Below are 16,615 nucleotides of genomic sequence, written 5' to 3' on the forward strand. Positions count from 1 at the left end.
CTGTGGCTCTGGGAACCACAAGTCTGTTCTCTTTTTCTGTCCTTTGCTATGAGTTTTTTTTTCTTTTTTTAAATATTCCACCTGTAAGGGAGATCATATAGTATTTATTTTTTTCTGTTTGACTTCTTTCACTTGGCATGATACCCTCAAGGTCCTTCCATGTTGTTACAAATGGTAAGATTTCCTTGCTTTTTATGGCTGGATAATATTCCATTGTATAAGTATACCACAGCTTCTTTACCCATTTATCCACCAGTAGACATTTAGGTTGTTTCCATGTCTTGGCTATTTTAAATAATGCTGTTATGAACATGGGGGTGCAGGTATCTTTTCAAGTTGCTGTTTTTGTTTCCTTTGGATATATTCCCAGAAGTGGAATTGCTGGATCCTATCATAGTTCTGTTTTTGATTTTTTGAGCATCATCCATACTGTTTTCCATAGTGGCTGAGGCACTTTACAATCCCACCAATAGGGTTTTCTTTCTTCACGACACCAGCATTTGCTGTCTCATGTTTTTGTTTTTGTTTTTGTTTTTCTGGATAACAGCCACTCTGACAGATGTGAGGAGATATCTCATTGTAGCTTTAATTTGCATTTACCTAATGACTATATTGAGAATCTTTTTTTTATATCATAATCGCTTTTATTTATTTTTTTAATATATAAAATTTACTGTCAAATTGGTTTCCATACAACACCCAGTGCTCATCCCAAAAGATGCTCTCTTCAATACCCATCACCTACCCTCTCCTCCCTCCCACCCCCTATCAACCCTCAGTTTGTTCTCAGTTTTTAAGAGCCTCTTATGCTTTGGCTCTCTCCCACTCTAACCTCTTTTTTTTTTTTTTTTTTCACGTATCTGTTGGCCTTGTATATATACACGAGACTTTTTTTTTTTTTTTGAGTATAGTTGACATACAGTGTTACATTAGTTTTAGGTGTACAATGTAGCGATTTGGTGTATTGCATGAGTTCTTTATATATTTTGGATATTAACCCCTTATCAGGTACACGGTTTACAAATATTTTTTCCCAAACTATAGGTTGTCTTCTCACTTTGTTGATGATTTCTTTTGCTGTGCAGAAAATTTTTAATTTGATGTAGTCCCTTTTGTTTTTTATTTGTTTCTTGTGCTTTTGGTGTCCTATCCAAAAAATTGTTGCTGAGGTCCGTGTCAAGGAACTCTCTATTCCTATATTTTCATGGTTTCAGGTATTACATTTAAGTCTAATCCATTTTGAGTTAATTTTGGTGAGTGATGTTATACGTGGGTCCAGTTTCATTCTTTTACATGTGAATATCAAATTATCCTGGCACCATTGATTGAAGAGATTGTCCCTGCTCCATTGAGTTCTTTGCTCCCTTGTCAAATATTAGTTGACTATCTATGTGTGAGTTTATTTCTAGGCTCTTGATTCTGTTCCATTAGTTGTATTTGTCTGTTTTAATGTGAATCTGTTTTGATAACTGTGGCTTTATAGTATAGCTCAAAATCAGGAAGTGTAACAACTCTGGCTTTGTCCTTCTTTCTCAGGATTTCTTTGGCTATTCGGTGTCTTTTTTGGAGACACAAGCTACCTTCTCACTTATTTGCATCTTTGTTCAATTTTTTTTTTTTTGTCAGTGTCTTGTAGTTTTCCGAGTAGAGATCTTTTACCTCCTTAAGTTAAATTTATTTCTAAGTATTTTATTGTTTTTGATGTTATTGTAAATGACATTGATTTATTTATTGTTTTATCGGAAATTCGTTCTCATCGTATAGAAACACTATTGATTTTTGTATGTTAATTTTGTATCTTGCAACTTCACTGAATTTATTGATTAGATCTAACATTTCTGGTCTTGGGCTTTTCTCCTTTGAGGGATCTTTTTAAAATTGTCTATTTATTTATTTATTTAAAAAAATTTTTTTTTATTTTTTTATTTTAAAAAAAAATTTTTTTTTTAACGTTTATTTATTTTTGGGACAGAGAGAGACAGAGCATGAACGGGGGAGGGGCAGAGAGAGAGGGAGACACAGAATCGGAAGCAGGCTCCAGGCTCCGAGCCATCAGCCCAGAGCCCGACGCGGGGCTCGAACTCACGGGCCGTGAGATCATGACCTGGCTGAAGTCGGACGCTTAACCGACTGCGCCACCCAGGCGCCCCTAAAAAAAAATTTTTTTTTTTCAACGTTTATTTATTTTTGGGACAGAGAGAGACAGAGCATGAACGGGGGAGGGGCAGAGAGAGAGGGAGACACAGAATTGGAAACAGGCTCCAGGCTCTGAGCCATCAGCCCAGAGCCCGACGCGGGGCTTGAACTCATGGACCGCGAGATCGTGACCTGGCTGAAGTCGGACGCTTAACCGACTGCGCCACCCAGGCGCCCCAAAAAATTGTCTATTTATTTTGAGAGAAAGTATGTGAGCAGGGGTAGGAGCAGAGAGAGAGAGAGAGAGAGAGAGGGAAAGAGAGAGAGAGAGGGAAATCCCAAGGAGGCTCTGCACTGTTAGCACAGAGCCCCATGTAGGGCTCAAACTCACAAACTGTGAGATCATAACCTGAGCTGAAATCAAGAGTCGGACACTCAACCGACAGAGCCATCCAGGCGCCCTTGCATTGAGAGATTTTTAACTACTGATTCAATTTCCTTACTAGTAATTGGTCTATTCAGAGCATCTGTTTCTTCTTGATTTAGTTTTGGTAAGTTGTCTGAGAATGTTTCCATTTCTTCTAGCGGTCCAGTTTGTTGGCAATTAGTTTCATAATAACCTGTTACCATAATTTGAATTTCTGTGCTATCAGTTGTAATATCTCCTTTTTCATTTATAATTTTGTTAATTTAGACCCTTTCTCTTTTTCCCTTAGTTAGTCTAAGAGTATAACTAAGATATAGACTTAGGTTGTTAATTTGGGATCTTTCTTACTTTTTAAGGTAGGCATTTATTGCTATGAACTTGTCTTTTAGAAGTGTTTTTGCTACATCCAGCAAGTTCTGGTATATTGTGTTTGTTTTTGTTTGTCTCAATAAACTTTATTTCCCCTTTAATTTGTTCCCTGACCCATTGGTTGTCCAGGAGAATGTTGCTTAATTTTTTCATGTTTGTGAAGTTTTCAGTTTTCCTTTTGTTACTGATTTCTAGTTTTAGGACACTGTGGTCAGAGAAGATACCTGGTATGATTTTATTAGTCTTATTGATTTTGCTAAGACGTGTTTTGTGACCTAACGTGGTCTATAGTAGAAAGTGTTCTGTGTGCACTTCAGAGGATGTATATTCTGCTGTTGTTGGATAGAGTGTTCTGTGTATACCTGTTAGGTCCATTTTGACCATAGTGTTGTTTATATCCACTGATTCCTTATTGATTTTTCTGTCTAGGTGATCTATCCATTGTTGACAATGGGGTATTGACATCCCCAACTGTTACCATACTACTGTTTATTTCTCCTTTGCTCTGTTAGTTTTTGCTTTATACATATAGGATTTACTTTATACATTTAGGAGCTCCAAAGTTGAATGCGTAAATATTTACAGTTGTTTTATCTTCTTGATGTATTGTCCCTTTTCTCAGTATACCAAGACTTTTTTTTCCTTCTTACTATTGTTAGTTTAAAGTCTATTTTGCCTGTGTGGTCACCCTGCTTTTTACTTTTTTTTTTTTTGTTTGTAAGTAGGCTTCACACCCAGTGTGGGGCTTGAACTCACAACGCTGAGATCAAGAGTCCCGATGCTTAACTGACTGAGCCAACCAGGGTCCCCACCCCTGCTTTTTTTTTTTTTTTTAAATCATTTGCTTGCAATGTCTTTTCCCATCTTTTCATTCCCAGTCTGTGTGAGTCTTTGAGACTAAAGTGAGTCTCTTATAGGCAGCTGAATTCTAGGGCTGGCACAACTCCTCATTTGAGAATCTAAATTAGGGAGTTCTGTACCCTGCTGAGTTCCCTGGTCAGAGTGTACGTGCCCCGGGCTTGGCTGTGCAGGTGAGCAAAACCATTGGTTTGAATTACTACTTGGACACAGCAGGTATGAACTCTGTTTCCCTGTAGTGTGAGATCAGAGTAGGGACTCCTACAAAGCGGATCCACAATGCTGGGGTGAGGGAGGGATGCTGCTGGTGGTCTGCTCCTGGCTTGTGCTTCCTACTGGAGGAGCCAGGGGTTCAGAGGAGACCTCTCTGTGTGGTGGTGCTGGGATGGCCTTGGAGGAGGGACAGTGTGGTCAACATGCAGCCACTTCTCTTCCCCTTCCATTGCAGGCTTTCTGGGTCTCCGTGTTGTAGGATTCTCTCGATGCTGTCTTGTTCCTGAGTGGTTGTTAGTTGTTCTTCTTGCATGGAGGAGCAAAGTCAGGAACACCTGTGTTGCCACTTGGTGACCTCACTCCTCCCCATGAAGGATTTATACTTTATCTGAAAAGGAATAGGTAACCATAGACAGAGGAATGGCATGCTAACTTGCATCTTAGATGATTATGTGGAGGCAGCATGGGGAATGACTTGCAGAGGGACAGGAGAGAAGTGGTAATGGCCTGAATTAGGGAAGTTCCAGTGAGGATAGAAAATAGTGACCAAAGTTTTCTTTTGATACTTTTAGAAGAAAAAAGTCATAGAAACCGGTCGTTGATTGGATGTAAGGGGTAAGGATGTAAGGAAGGGGATGAGTTAAAGATGGTATCTGAGGTTTTTGCTTGAGTACCACCTCTGTAAACTTGCCAGTTCACCATACTTTTTCGTTATAGCATGGGAATACATTTTTAAGCCTTTAATTCTTTCTTTTATTTCTAACAATAAGTAAGGATTTTACCTGAACCATTTTTTAGTATGTAAAAAGTTAAGGAAAGCAAGAGGGAAAGAATGATGTGTATCATAAGAAGCTAGGTTGAGACTAGGCTAATGTAAATGGAATATAAGGCACTGATGAAGAAACACCATGGCTAGGAATTCATGGAAACTCTATTGATAGCATTTACCATATGATTACTGGGAAGAAATTTTCTTTCCTTTCTTATTTTTAATACTGTCTTGGGTATTTGGCAGTCGCTTGAGAAATACCTCTTTAAAGGGGAGTACATTCTGCCCTTTGATTTCAGATTTTTGTTAACAATTTCATGAACTAGGATATTAATTTTTTTTAGGAACAATGTACTTCTAAATAAAAAGGATAGGTTTGGAATGTACATGGAATTCTTTGTTACCTCCTTTGGTCAAGTTGCAGTGTACCACAATTTCTTCACCTATAAACTGAAGTTAACAGAACCTGAGTACAATAAGATGTACATGTGTGTGTGTAAAAAGTCTGCTGACATGCACCTGTGCATAACAGGTACTCAATAAATGTGTGTGTGGTGGGGGAGTTTACTATAATTTGGTTTCTTTCTATTCTTTCTTTTTCTGATTGATTATGTGAGTTGTCAGGGGCCATAAATTTTAAATATATATATTTTCTTAATTCCAGTTAATTAATGACCTTCTTTTCTGTGGAATGGAAGATGGAAAATTTTAAGTGTCTTATTTAAGTAACCCTTTATGTGAAGTAGTAGACTAGTTATAGCAAATCCTGAAGGACCAAATGAGGGCTTATTAATTGATTTGTTTTCAAAAATATTTCTCTCGCCTGTTGGTTTTGCCTTCTGATACTCGTTTTTTTTTTTTTTTTTTTAATTTTAGGGAGAGAGAAAGCATGAATGAGCAGGGGAGAAGGAGAGAAGGGTAGAGGGAAGGAGAGAGAGAGAGAGGGAGGGAGGGAGAGACAGAGAAAAGGAGGGAGGGAGGGAGAGAGAGAGAGAGAGAGAGAGAGAAAGAGAGAGAGAATATCTTAAGTAGCTCCACGCTCACACAGAGCCCCACATGGGGCTCAATCCTACAGCCCGGGGATCATGACCTGAGCTGAAACCAAGAGTCAGATGCTCAGCCCACTGAGCCACCAAGGTGCTCCACTCTCTTGCTTTTCTACTGTGTGTTAGATTAGCAACATTCCATTACTACTATAATTTAGGAGGGAAAAATTCACTTCAGGTATGTAAGTGATAAGCATATGTATAGCATTCTGGTGGATACTTGGATATTTGATAGCTGCTCCCTGACATTTCTTTATTTAAGGTATTTGAATGGCAACAAAATCAATTATCCAGTCAACCTGAATGAGACTTTTTTTTTAAAGACAGGGAACATTTTCAGTGTTACTGTGTCCTTCCTTCCTACTGGATATGTTTATTTTATTTATTTATTTATTTTATTTTTTTTCATTTATTTATTTTTGGGACAGAGAGAGACAGAGCATGAACGGGGGAGGAGCAGAGAGAGAGGGAGACACAGAATCGGAAACAGGCTCCAGGCTCTGAGCCATCAGCCCAGAGCCTGACGCGGGGCTCGAACTCACGGGCCGCGAAATCGTGACCTGGCTGAAGTCGGACGCTTAACCGACTGCGCCACCCAGGCGCCCCCCTACTGGATATGTTTAGCACAGACCCAACAATCGATCAGTATTTAATGATTTAAGAAATCTTTCAATATGTAATTGAGTACCAAACTGAACACAGATCCCTGCATTGGAATAGCCTGGCCACTATACCAGTAGACAGTGACTATTCCAACAACTTAAGAGATAGTGGAGACAAGAGAGGTTAAATAGGATAGCTTTTATTTCATTATATTGTAATATTTTAGGTAGTAATTTGTCCTGTGTTTTATTTCACATGTAGGGAATTCCGAATGAAAGCTGGAGAATAACAAAGATAAATGAGAGGTATGAGCTTTGTGATACATATCCTGCCCTATTGGTTGTGCCAGCAAATATTCCTGATGAAGAATTAAAGAGGGTGGCATCCTTCAGATCAAGGGGCCGTATCCCAGTAAGTATGAAGCTTTGAGGAGACTTTGCAAATGCTTGTGTACTCTGCGTGATGCTGAAGTTAATGAATGGGAACATGGATGCAGGATAAAAATAGCTATAGCAACAGGCCTTTTATGGGGGTATTAGAGGATGAGTTATTTAGTAAAATGAAAAGTGGAGGAAAGACTTAAAGAAGTTTCTGAGAATCTGATATGGGTATTAGAGAACTGCACAGACTTGCAATTCTTAACTTGAAAACAAAGTTGGCTCTGTATTGTTCACTATTTCTTTATTTTATTATATATTCTTTAATCATGGTGATAACTGCTCTTTTCCTTCAAACCCTGGAAAGAAGAAAACTTTATAAATTTATGATGAAGTATTGTGTTTTAGAAAGATTGGCTTAAATAATTTTTGTTACAAAGCTCATAGATTCTGAAGATGTTATAGTTCGTTTGCTGATTTAGTAATAAAACTTTAAGAGGTTTACTTAACACTCTTTTAATATATTTTTTCCTAGAGACAGCACTTCCGAATAATCATGACTTTCATAACTCAATACCTGATTAAAGAATTAGACCAAATTGCCCATATGCCAGAGTTGGCTTGAAAGAAAGACAATGATTTTTTATAGCAGCCTTATATATCCTTTCATGGTTAGGCTTTGGAACTAATCAGAAAGCAGAATTTTATAGAGTAATGTTTTTGAGAAGAATTATAAACAGAAACATATATAAAGCGTGTGTCACTGTTTTTCCCCCATTAAGGTTTTATCATGGATTCATCCTGAGAGTCAAGCCACAATCACTCGATGTAGCCAGCCCATGGTAGGAGTGAGTGGAAAGCGAAGCAAAGAAGACGAAAAATACCTTCAAGCTATCATGGATTCCAATGCTCAGTCTCATAAAATCTTTATATTTGATGCCCGGCCAAGCGTCAATGCTGTTGCCAATAAGGTGAGATTGTCTTTCAGTAATTAAGATTTCAGTTCCATGAATCAGCTGAGTTTGGTGGGAGCCACAATGTAGTAGAAAGATTTCGGGCTCTCCAGTGACAAAGATACAGATTCTAATGCTGGCTCTCCTGCTTGATGGTGTGACTTTGAGTTAGTTACTTAATCTTGTAACTTTTTATTTGTTTACTTTTTTATTGAAGTACAATTGAAATACAACCTCATGTTAGTTACAAGTTTACAATATAATGATTCAGTATTTGTACACACTGTAAAATGCTGACCACATCACATCTGTTTACCATCTACTACGATACAAATTTTCTTAGAATGAAAACTTTTAGGATTTACCTTCCTAGCAACTTTCAGAATCATATCATTGACTCCATGGGGACTATAGTCCCCATGTTGTATGTTACATTCTCATGACTTACTTATTTTGTAACTGGTAATTTGTACCTTCTTATCTCCATGCATTTTGTTCCCTACCAAACCCCCCACCCTGCAACCACCAATCTGTTCTCTGTATCTGTGAGTTTTGTTTGTTCATTTGTTTTGATTTTTAGATTCGAGGTCTGAGTGCAATGATACAGTATTTGTCTTTGTCTGACTTAGTTCACTTAGCGTGATACTCTTGAGGTCCATTTGTGTTGCACAAATGGCAAGATTTCATTTCTTTTTATGGCTGAGTAGTATTGCACATTTTCTTTTTAAAGTTCATTTATATTGAAAGAGAGAGCACAAGTAGGGGAGTAGCAGAGAGGGAGAGGGAGAGAGGAGAGAGGAGAGAGGAGAGAGAGAGAATTCCAAGCAGGCTCAGCACTGTCAGTGCAGATCCTGATGTGGGGCTTGAACTTATGAACCGTGAGATCGTGACCTGAGCTGAAGTTAGGCACTTAACTGAGTAAGCTATCCAGGTGCCCCTATACCACATTTTCTTTATACATTCATGCACTGATGGACAGATAGATTCTTTCCATATCTTGGCTATGTAAATAATGCTGCAATGAACATAAGAGTGCATAGCTCTTTTCATATTAGTTGTTTTTATTTTCTTACAATAAATAGCAAGAAGTGGAACTGCTGAATTGCATAATGATTCTGTTTTTAATTAAAAATTTTTAAATTTATCTTGAGAGAGAGTGAGTGCACATGTGTGAGTAAGCGGGGGAGGAGCAGAGAGGGAGGGGGAGAGAGAGAGAGAGAGAGAGAGAGAGAGAGAGAGAGAGAGAGAGAGAATCCAAGCAGGCTCCATGCTGTCAGCAAAAGTCTGAATTAGGGCTCAGTCTTACAAACCATGAGATCATGACCTGAACCTAAATGAAGAGTCGGACACTTAACTGACAGAGCTACCCAGGCGCCCCTATTTTTAATTTTTTGAGGAACCTCCCTACCATTGCCGTCATGCTTATCTTTTTGATAATGGCCATTCTGACTGATGTGCAGTTATATCTCATTGTGGATATAATTTGCATTTCCCTGATAATGAGTGATGTTGAGCATCTTTTCATGTGCCTGTTGGCCATCTGTTGTCTTCTTTGGAAAAATGTCTATTCAAATCCTCTGCCTATTTTTCAATAGGATTGTTTGTTGTTATTGAGCTGTATAAGTTCATTATGTATTTTGGATATTTATTCCTTATCTGATGTATGATTTTCAGATATCCTCTCCCATTTGCTAGTGAGGAGGTCCCTTCAGTATGCAGAAGCTTTTTGTTTGATGTAGTCCCATTTGTTTATTTTTGCTTTTGTTGCCATTACTTCTGGAGTAGAGGCCAAAAAGATACCACTAAGACCAATGTCATGGAGCTTATCACCTTAGTTTTCTTCTAGGAAGTTGAGGGTTTCTTGTCTTACATTCAAGTCTTTAATCCATTTCAAGTACAGTTTTGTATATGGTGTAAGGTAGTAGTCCAGTTTTATTCTTCTGCATGTGACTCTCCATAACAGTTATTGAAGAGACTGTCCTTTCCCCATGTATATTCTTGTCCTCCTTGTATATTAATTGACCATATATACATGGGTTTATTTCTGGGCTCTGTGTTCTGTTGTATTGCTCTATGTATATGTTTTCATGCCAACACCATACTGTTTTGATTACTGTAGCTTTGTAGTATAGTTTAAAAAAAATTTTAATGTTTATTTATTTTTGAGAGACAGAGACAGCATGAGTGGGAGAGGGCAGAGAGAGAGAGAGTGAGACCCAGAATATGAAGCAGGCTCCAGGCTCTAAGCTGTTAGCACAGAGCCCGACGCGGGGCTCAAACTCATGACCTGAGCCGAAGTCGGGTGCTCAACCGACTGAGCCACCCAGGTGCCCCATAGCTTTGTAGTATATTTTAAAATCAGCATGATGCCTCCAGCTTTGTTTTTGTCAGTATAATGGGATATTATGTGGCTCCAAACAAATTTTGAGATGGTTTTATTTCTGTGAAAAATGCCATTGGAATTTTGATAGGGATGGCATTGAGTCTGTAGATTGCTTTGGGCAATACAACATTTTTCAAATTAATTTTTCCAGTCTAACATATATCTTTCCATTTATTTATGTCTTCCTCAGTTTCTTTCATCAGTGTCTTACAGTTTACAGTGTAAAGTTTTCTCACCTTCATAGTTAAATTTACTCCTGCAAATTTTATTATTTTTGATGCATGTGTAAAGAAGATTGTTTTCTTAATTCTCTGACAGTTCATTGTTAATGTATAAAAAAAAGTAATAGATTTTTATATTGATTTTATGTGATTTGAAGTGATTGTTACTTCATTCATATATTAGTTCTAATCATTTTTTTGGTTGAATTTTTAGGGTTTTCTCTATATAAAATCATGTCTACAAATAGTGACAATTTTACTTCTCCTTTCAATTTGGATGCCTTTTATTTCTTTTTCTGAATAATTGCTCTGGCTAGATTTCCAGTATTTTGTTGCATAAAAGTGGTGACAGTGGGTATCCTTGTCTTGTTGGTGATCTTAAAGGAAAAGCTTTCAGCTTTTCACCATTGAGTATGATAGTTGGGGACTTGTCACACATGGCCTTTATTGTGTTGAGTGTTTTCTGTACTCTGGTAAGAGTTGTTGTCATAAATGGATGTTGAATTTTGTCACATGCTTTTTCTGCATCTTTTAAGATGATATGATTTTTATTCTTAAATTTGTCAATGTGTTTTATCACGTTGATTGTTCTGTAGATGTTGAACCATTCTTACATCCCCCAAATAAATCCTACTTGATCATGGCATATGATCCTTTTAATGCATTGTTGATTTGGTCTGTTGAGTATTTTTGCATCTATGTTCATTAGGGATATTGACCTGTAATTTTTCTTTTTTTTTTTTTTTTTTTTTTTGGTCTGCTTTTGGTGTCAGGGCAATGCTGGTCTCGTAAAATGAGTTTGGTAGTATTCCTACCTCTTCAGTTTTGGAGGAGTATGAAAAGATGAAAGGATAGGTATTAAATCTTATTTGAACATTTGGTAGAAATCCCCAGTGAAGCTGTCTGGTCCTCGACTTTTGTTTGTTGGGAGGTTTTTGATTACTGACTCAGTTTCCTTACTAGTAATTCTTCTATTCAGATTTTCTGTTTTCTTCATGATTTGGTCTTGGAAAATTATGTTTCTAGGAATTTATTCATTTTTTTTCTTAGTTGTCAAGTTTATTGGCATATTATTGGTCATAGTCATCTCTTATATCCTTTGTATTTCTTTAATATCAGTTGGAACTTAACCCTTCTGATTTTATTTATTTGAACTGTCTCTTTTTCTTAGTCTGGCTAAAGGTGTGTTGATGTTATTAATCTGGCTTAGTTTCATTGATCTTTTCTAATATGGTTTCAGTCTCTGTTTCATTTTTTTCCATTCTGATCTTTATTAGTTTCCTCTTTGTATGAATTTTGGGCTTACTTTGTTCTTTTATAGTTTCTTGTTTCTTTAGGTAGGCCTGTATTGTTATGAATTTGACTCTTAGAATTGCTTTTGCTGCATCCCATAGATTATGGTGTGTTATATTTCCATTTTCATTTGTCTCAAGCTATTTTTAATATCTTCTTTGATTTCTTTGTTAACCCATTGATTGTTCAGTACCATATTGTTTAATTTCCATATATTTGTGATCCCCCCCCCCCAATTTTCGCCTTACAGTTGATTTATAGTTTTGTACCATTGTGTGCAGAAAAGATGCTTGATATGGTTTCAGTCTTCTTCAATTTATTGAGACTTGTCTTGTGGCCTAACATATGATGCATCCTGGGGAATATTCTATGTGCACTGAGAAGAATGTGTATTTTCCTGTTTTTCAGTGGAATGTTCTGTTTATATCTAATAAGTCCATCTGGTGCAATGTGTCATGTAAGGTTGATGTTTATTAATTTTCTGTCTGGATGATCTATCCACTGATGTAAGTAGCCTGTTAATCCCCTACTATTATTGTATTGCTGTCAGTTTCTCCTATTAGGTCTGTTGGTATTTGCTTTATGTATTTAGGTACTCTTATATTGGGTGCATAAACATTTACAAATGTTGCATCTTGCCAGATTGACCCCTCTATCATTATGTATGGCCCATCCTTGTCTTTTATTACAGTCTTTTATTACAGTCTTCCTAAAGGTCTATCTTGTGTGGTCAGCATACATATAAGAAAGTGATACCTGGTTTCTTTTGGTTTCGATTTGCAGGAAACATATTTTTTTTATGTCTTTACTTTCAGTCTCCACATGTCCTTACATCTGAAATATGTCTACTGGAGGCAACATATTGATGGGTCTTGTTCTTTTTTTTTTTTTTTTTAATCCATTCAGCACTCTTTTGATCAGAGAATTTAGTCCAGTTACAGCTAAAGTGATTATTGATAGGTAAATACTTATTGGCATTTTTTTTTTTTTTTTTTTTGTCAATTTGTAGTTCCTCTCCATTTCTTTCTTCTTCATTTGGTTTCTTCCCTTTTGGTTTGATGACTTTCTATGTTCTTATGCTTAGATTCCTTTCTCATCATTTTTTGTGCATCTACCATGGATTTTTGCTTTGTGGTTACCATGGGGCTCATATATTACTGCCTTTATATGAAACAGTCCATGTTAAGATGATAGCAGGTTAAGTTTGAATGCATTCTGAAACTCTACACTTTTAGTCCCCCTGATACATTTTGTGTTTTTGAATTCACATTTTACAACTTTTTATTTTGAGTATCTTTTAACTTTTTATTGTGTTTATAGTTATTTTCACTTTTTAAAATCTTTATCCTAACTTTATAAGTGATTAATGTGCTATGCTTACTATATATTTCTCTTTACAAGTGAAATTTTTACTTTCATTTTTTTGTTATTAATTAGTACCCTTTCTTTTCAGCTTAAAGAAGTCCCTTTAAAATGTTTTGTAAGGCTGATGAACTCCTTTAGCTTTTGTTTTCTGGAAAGCTCTTTATCTCTTCTTCAATTCTGAATGATAACCTTGACAGAAAGAGAATTCTTGATAGGAATGGTTTCCTTCAGCAGCTTGAATATATCATGCCACTCCCTTCTGTCCTGAACAGTTACTGCTGAAAATACTGCTGATTGTCTCATAGAGTTTTCTTTATACATAACATGTTGTTTTTCTCTTGCTGCTTTTAAGATTCTCTCCTTATTTTTAACTTTTGACATTTTAATTATAATATGACTTAGTATAACTCTTTTTGTGTTTATTTTATTTGCAACTCTCGACTTCCTGGAACAAAATGTCTCTTTCTCTGGTTTAGGGAAAATTTCAGCCATTATTTCTTCAAATAAGTTTTCTGCCCCTTTCTCTTCCTCTTGACCTTCTGGCATCCCTATAATGCAAATTTCATTCCACTTAATGTTGACCCATAGGTCCCTTAAGCTATGTTTACTTTTTAAAAATTCTTTTTTGTTTTTGCTGCTCTTTGGGGATGAGTTCCACTGCCCTCTCTTCCAGCTCACTGATTTTATCTTGTTTTCATCTGGTCTGCTGTTGAACCCCTCTTGCACTTTTCTGTTTAATTATTGAATTCTTCAGTTCTATGATGTCCATTTCATTCTTATATTTTCTATATATTTATTGAAGTTTTGCTGTGTTCATTCATACTTCTGAGTTTGGTGAGCATCTTTATGACTATTATTTTGAACTTTTTATCAGGTAAATTAGTTATCTCCATTTCAATGAGGTGTTTTTTTTTTTCCCCTGGGGTTTTAGCTTGTGTTTTTCATTTGGAACATATTTTTCTTTCTCCCAATTTTGCTCAAGTCCCTGTGTTTCTATGTATTAGGTGATAAAACAGCTATGTCTCCTTATCTTGCAGGAGTGGCATTGTTGAGGAGATGAGGCTTATCATTTAACCTTGCCCTAGTTTTTGGTTGTCTTTCAAATCTTTGGGATTGTGTAAGCAGCCTGATGTTTTTTTGGTAGGTCCCAGTTGTTGAGGTTGTACCAAGATCTTGAGTGTTACTGGTGGGGTGGGGGGAGGATCTTAGTCATCCCCCAGTTGGGGGCCGATTGGAAGCTAGACCCTCAGGTAGCAGCTTCTAAGGTATGCAGATATACACAGTCCTATGGGACTGCAATTGTAGACCTTGCTGGCCTCCAGACCAAGTGATCTGGAGGTATCCCCTTAGTGACAGTTGTAAAATTTAGGGCTTCAGACAAGTATATGGGCTTTTTTTTTTTTTCTGGAGGTACTGGCAAACTATAGTGGGACATAGTGAGAGCTCATAGGTAGTATCACTCAGCTCTTGTTTTCTGAGAGCATTTCCATAGACTCAGGATGTGTTATAAACCTGAAGCTATAGATCACGTAGTTAGGCCATTCTCAGAAAAAAGGTTGAGGATATATTTAAACCTGCCAACTATACAATGCCCTGAGGGTGGTTGCCTACCAAGAACTGCCTCTCCAATTGTTTCAGACCCACAGGGCCCAGAAACACAATCCCCCTTGGCCACCAGATCCAGGCACACAGTGGGTGTCCCCTAGTGAGCTACATGCACCAGCTGCCTTTGATGGTTCCAAAGTGAGGTGGCATGTGGGGGTGGGTTATTTAATCTTTTTAGACTTTAATTTGCTCACTTGTAAAATGAGAATAATAATAGCTAACAGGGTTGGTGTGGGGGCAAAACCCATCTAATAAAAAGTAGTGCATGACCCTGTGCTCACTTACATAATAAATAAGTATTCAGCAATTATTTGTTTCCTTCCCCTTCTCCAAACTTGACAACTAACTGAGTTTATGACTGGCTAGAGTGTGCACAGCAGGGCTGTAGAAATCAGTGTTCTCTGTGACCGGTGCTGCCCTCTTCTGACTGTCCTCCACCTCTACGAGTTATTCAGACTGGAGACTTGCAGTTAGCTGGGGCAGTAGTCCTGGTTTCTGCTATAAAGATTTTCATTGTGGAAATAGAAATTTGGTCCAGTTGACAAAATCTACCATAGGAGAAGGAGAGAGAAGAGATACAATTTCGCTTTAGTAAGTTACCTTTTTTTCTTTTTTTACTCCCAGTAAGTGATGTATCTGTGTCATAGAATTAGCTAATGCAGATAACCAAAAAGAACATATTTTAAAATTCTCCAAATCCTGTAACTAAGAGAAACACCGTTAAACACTGGTTGTACCTCCAGACCTATGAGTATACGCATGCACACGTACACCTGAAATAGTGGGATAATTATACCTTCCTTTTAAAAACATTGACACTGTATCTTTCTATGCCAATAAACATTTATCTATAACATGATTTTAATGGTACAGTAACTAACAGTATCAACTGTTGTTGGATGTGTAGGTCATTTCTGGGTTTTTTGGTTTTGGTTTTTTTGTTTTTTTTTTTTTTTTGTTTTTGCCTTTATAAACAATGCTGGGATGATTGTCCTTTAATTAAATTGTGGTGCATGTGCCTAATTATTTCCATCCTGTTTAGTGTTTCGAGGGCATTGTGAATTCCAGGCATTCTCTATTAAACTTTAAATATTTCCCCTCAAAGGAGAAATGAGATAATGTGTACATGAAGGCTGCAGGACAGGCACTAGCATATATTGTTCTAGTAATTACTTGTTCTTTCCCCTTCCAAAACTTTACTCTGAATTAGCAGGAGGGAGACTTAGTATGTTTTCTAGCATGAGAGGAGAAAGGAGAGAGAAATATAATGCAGAAAAGGTGGTAAAACAGACTTATATTCCATATCTTATTTTTTTTAATTATTCTGATACAGATTTCATATGGAAAATCCCCTCTTTTTTTAAAGGCTGATGTATTTTATTTATTGGTACATTTTGCTGGTTATAAAATATATAATAGACAGTATGGAAAAACTAGGCAGGCCTAGAAAAAAGAAATAAAAATCACCATATCCACTAATACTTTAATATATTTTCTTCCCTTATTTTTTTTTGTGCATTTATATGTTGATTGTTTTGTTTCTTTGTTTTTCCTCTTAATATTATAGGAAGTATTTTCTCTAATTAAATATTCTTGAAAAATAATGTAATATTCATTATAGCTGTGTCATTCATTTAATCGTGTTTCTAATATTAGGTGTTCAAGTACTGGTTTAGTATTTTAAATATAGCTGACATAAATATCTTTTGTTTGCATCTTTATTTCCTTAAAAGAGTATCCTAGGTATGTGATTACCATATCAAAATTTAAACTGTGCATTTTTAAAGAGTTTTGTTACATATTATCAACATTCTTTGGGAAAGTTGATTCAGTTTACCAGCCTAATGTCTTCTCCCCACTGCCCCCGCCAGTTTTACTGAGATACAATTGACATAGAACATTGCACAAGTTTAAAGTACGCACTATAATGACTTGCTATGTTACATATATTATGAAATGATCACCACAATAAGTTTAGTTAACGTCCATCATAATTA

General features: G+C 36.6%; 1 protein-coding gene across 3 annotated transcripts in view; it reads left to right on the forward strand.

Annotated features, from left to right (window-relative positions):
- The window catches only part of MTMR2 (myotubularin related protein 2), a 117,403-nt gene that overhangs the window by 81,907 nt on the left and 18,881 nt on the right, over nucleotides 1-16,615 (forward strand). For all 3 annotated transcript variants that reach the window (XM_043579890.1, XM_043579891.1, XM_043579893.1), the window contains 2 exons: nucleotides 6,683-6,832; nucleotides 7,581-7,769. In XM_043579890.1, coding sequence (XP_043435825.1) covers nucleotides 6,683-6,832; nucleotides 7,581-7,769 — 339 coding nt within the window. The remainder of the gene's footprint in view (nucleotides 1-6,682; nucleotides 6,833-7,580; nucleotides 7,770-16,615) is intronic.

The sequence above is a fragment of the Prionailurus bengalensis genome, chromosome D1, assembly GCF_016509475.1.
Source record: "Prionailurus bengalensis isolate Pbe53 chromosome D1, Fcat_Pben_1.1_paternal_pri, whole genome shotgun sequence".
Classification (NCBI taxonomy): domain Eukaryota; kingdom Metazoa; phylum Chordata; class Mammalia; order Carnivora; family Felidae; genus Prionailurus; species Prionailurus bengalensis.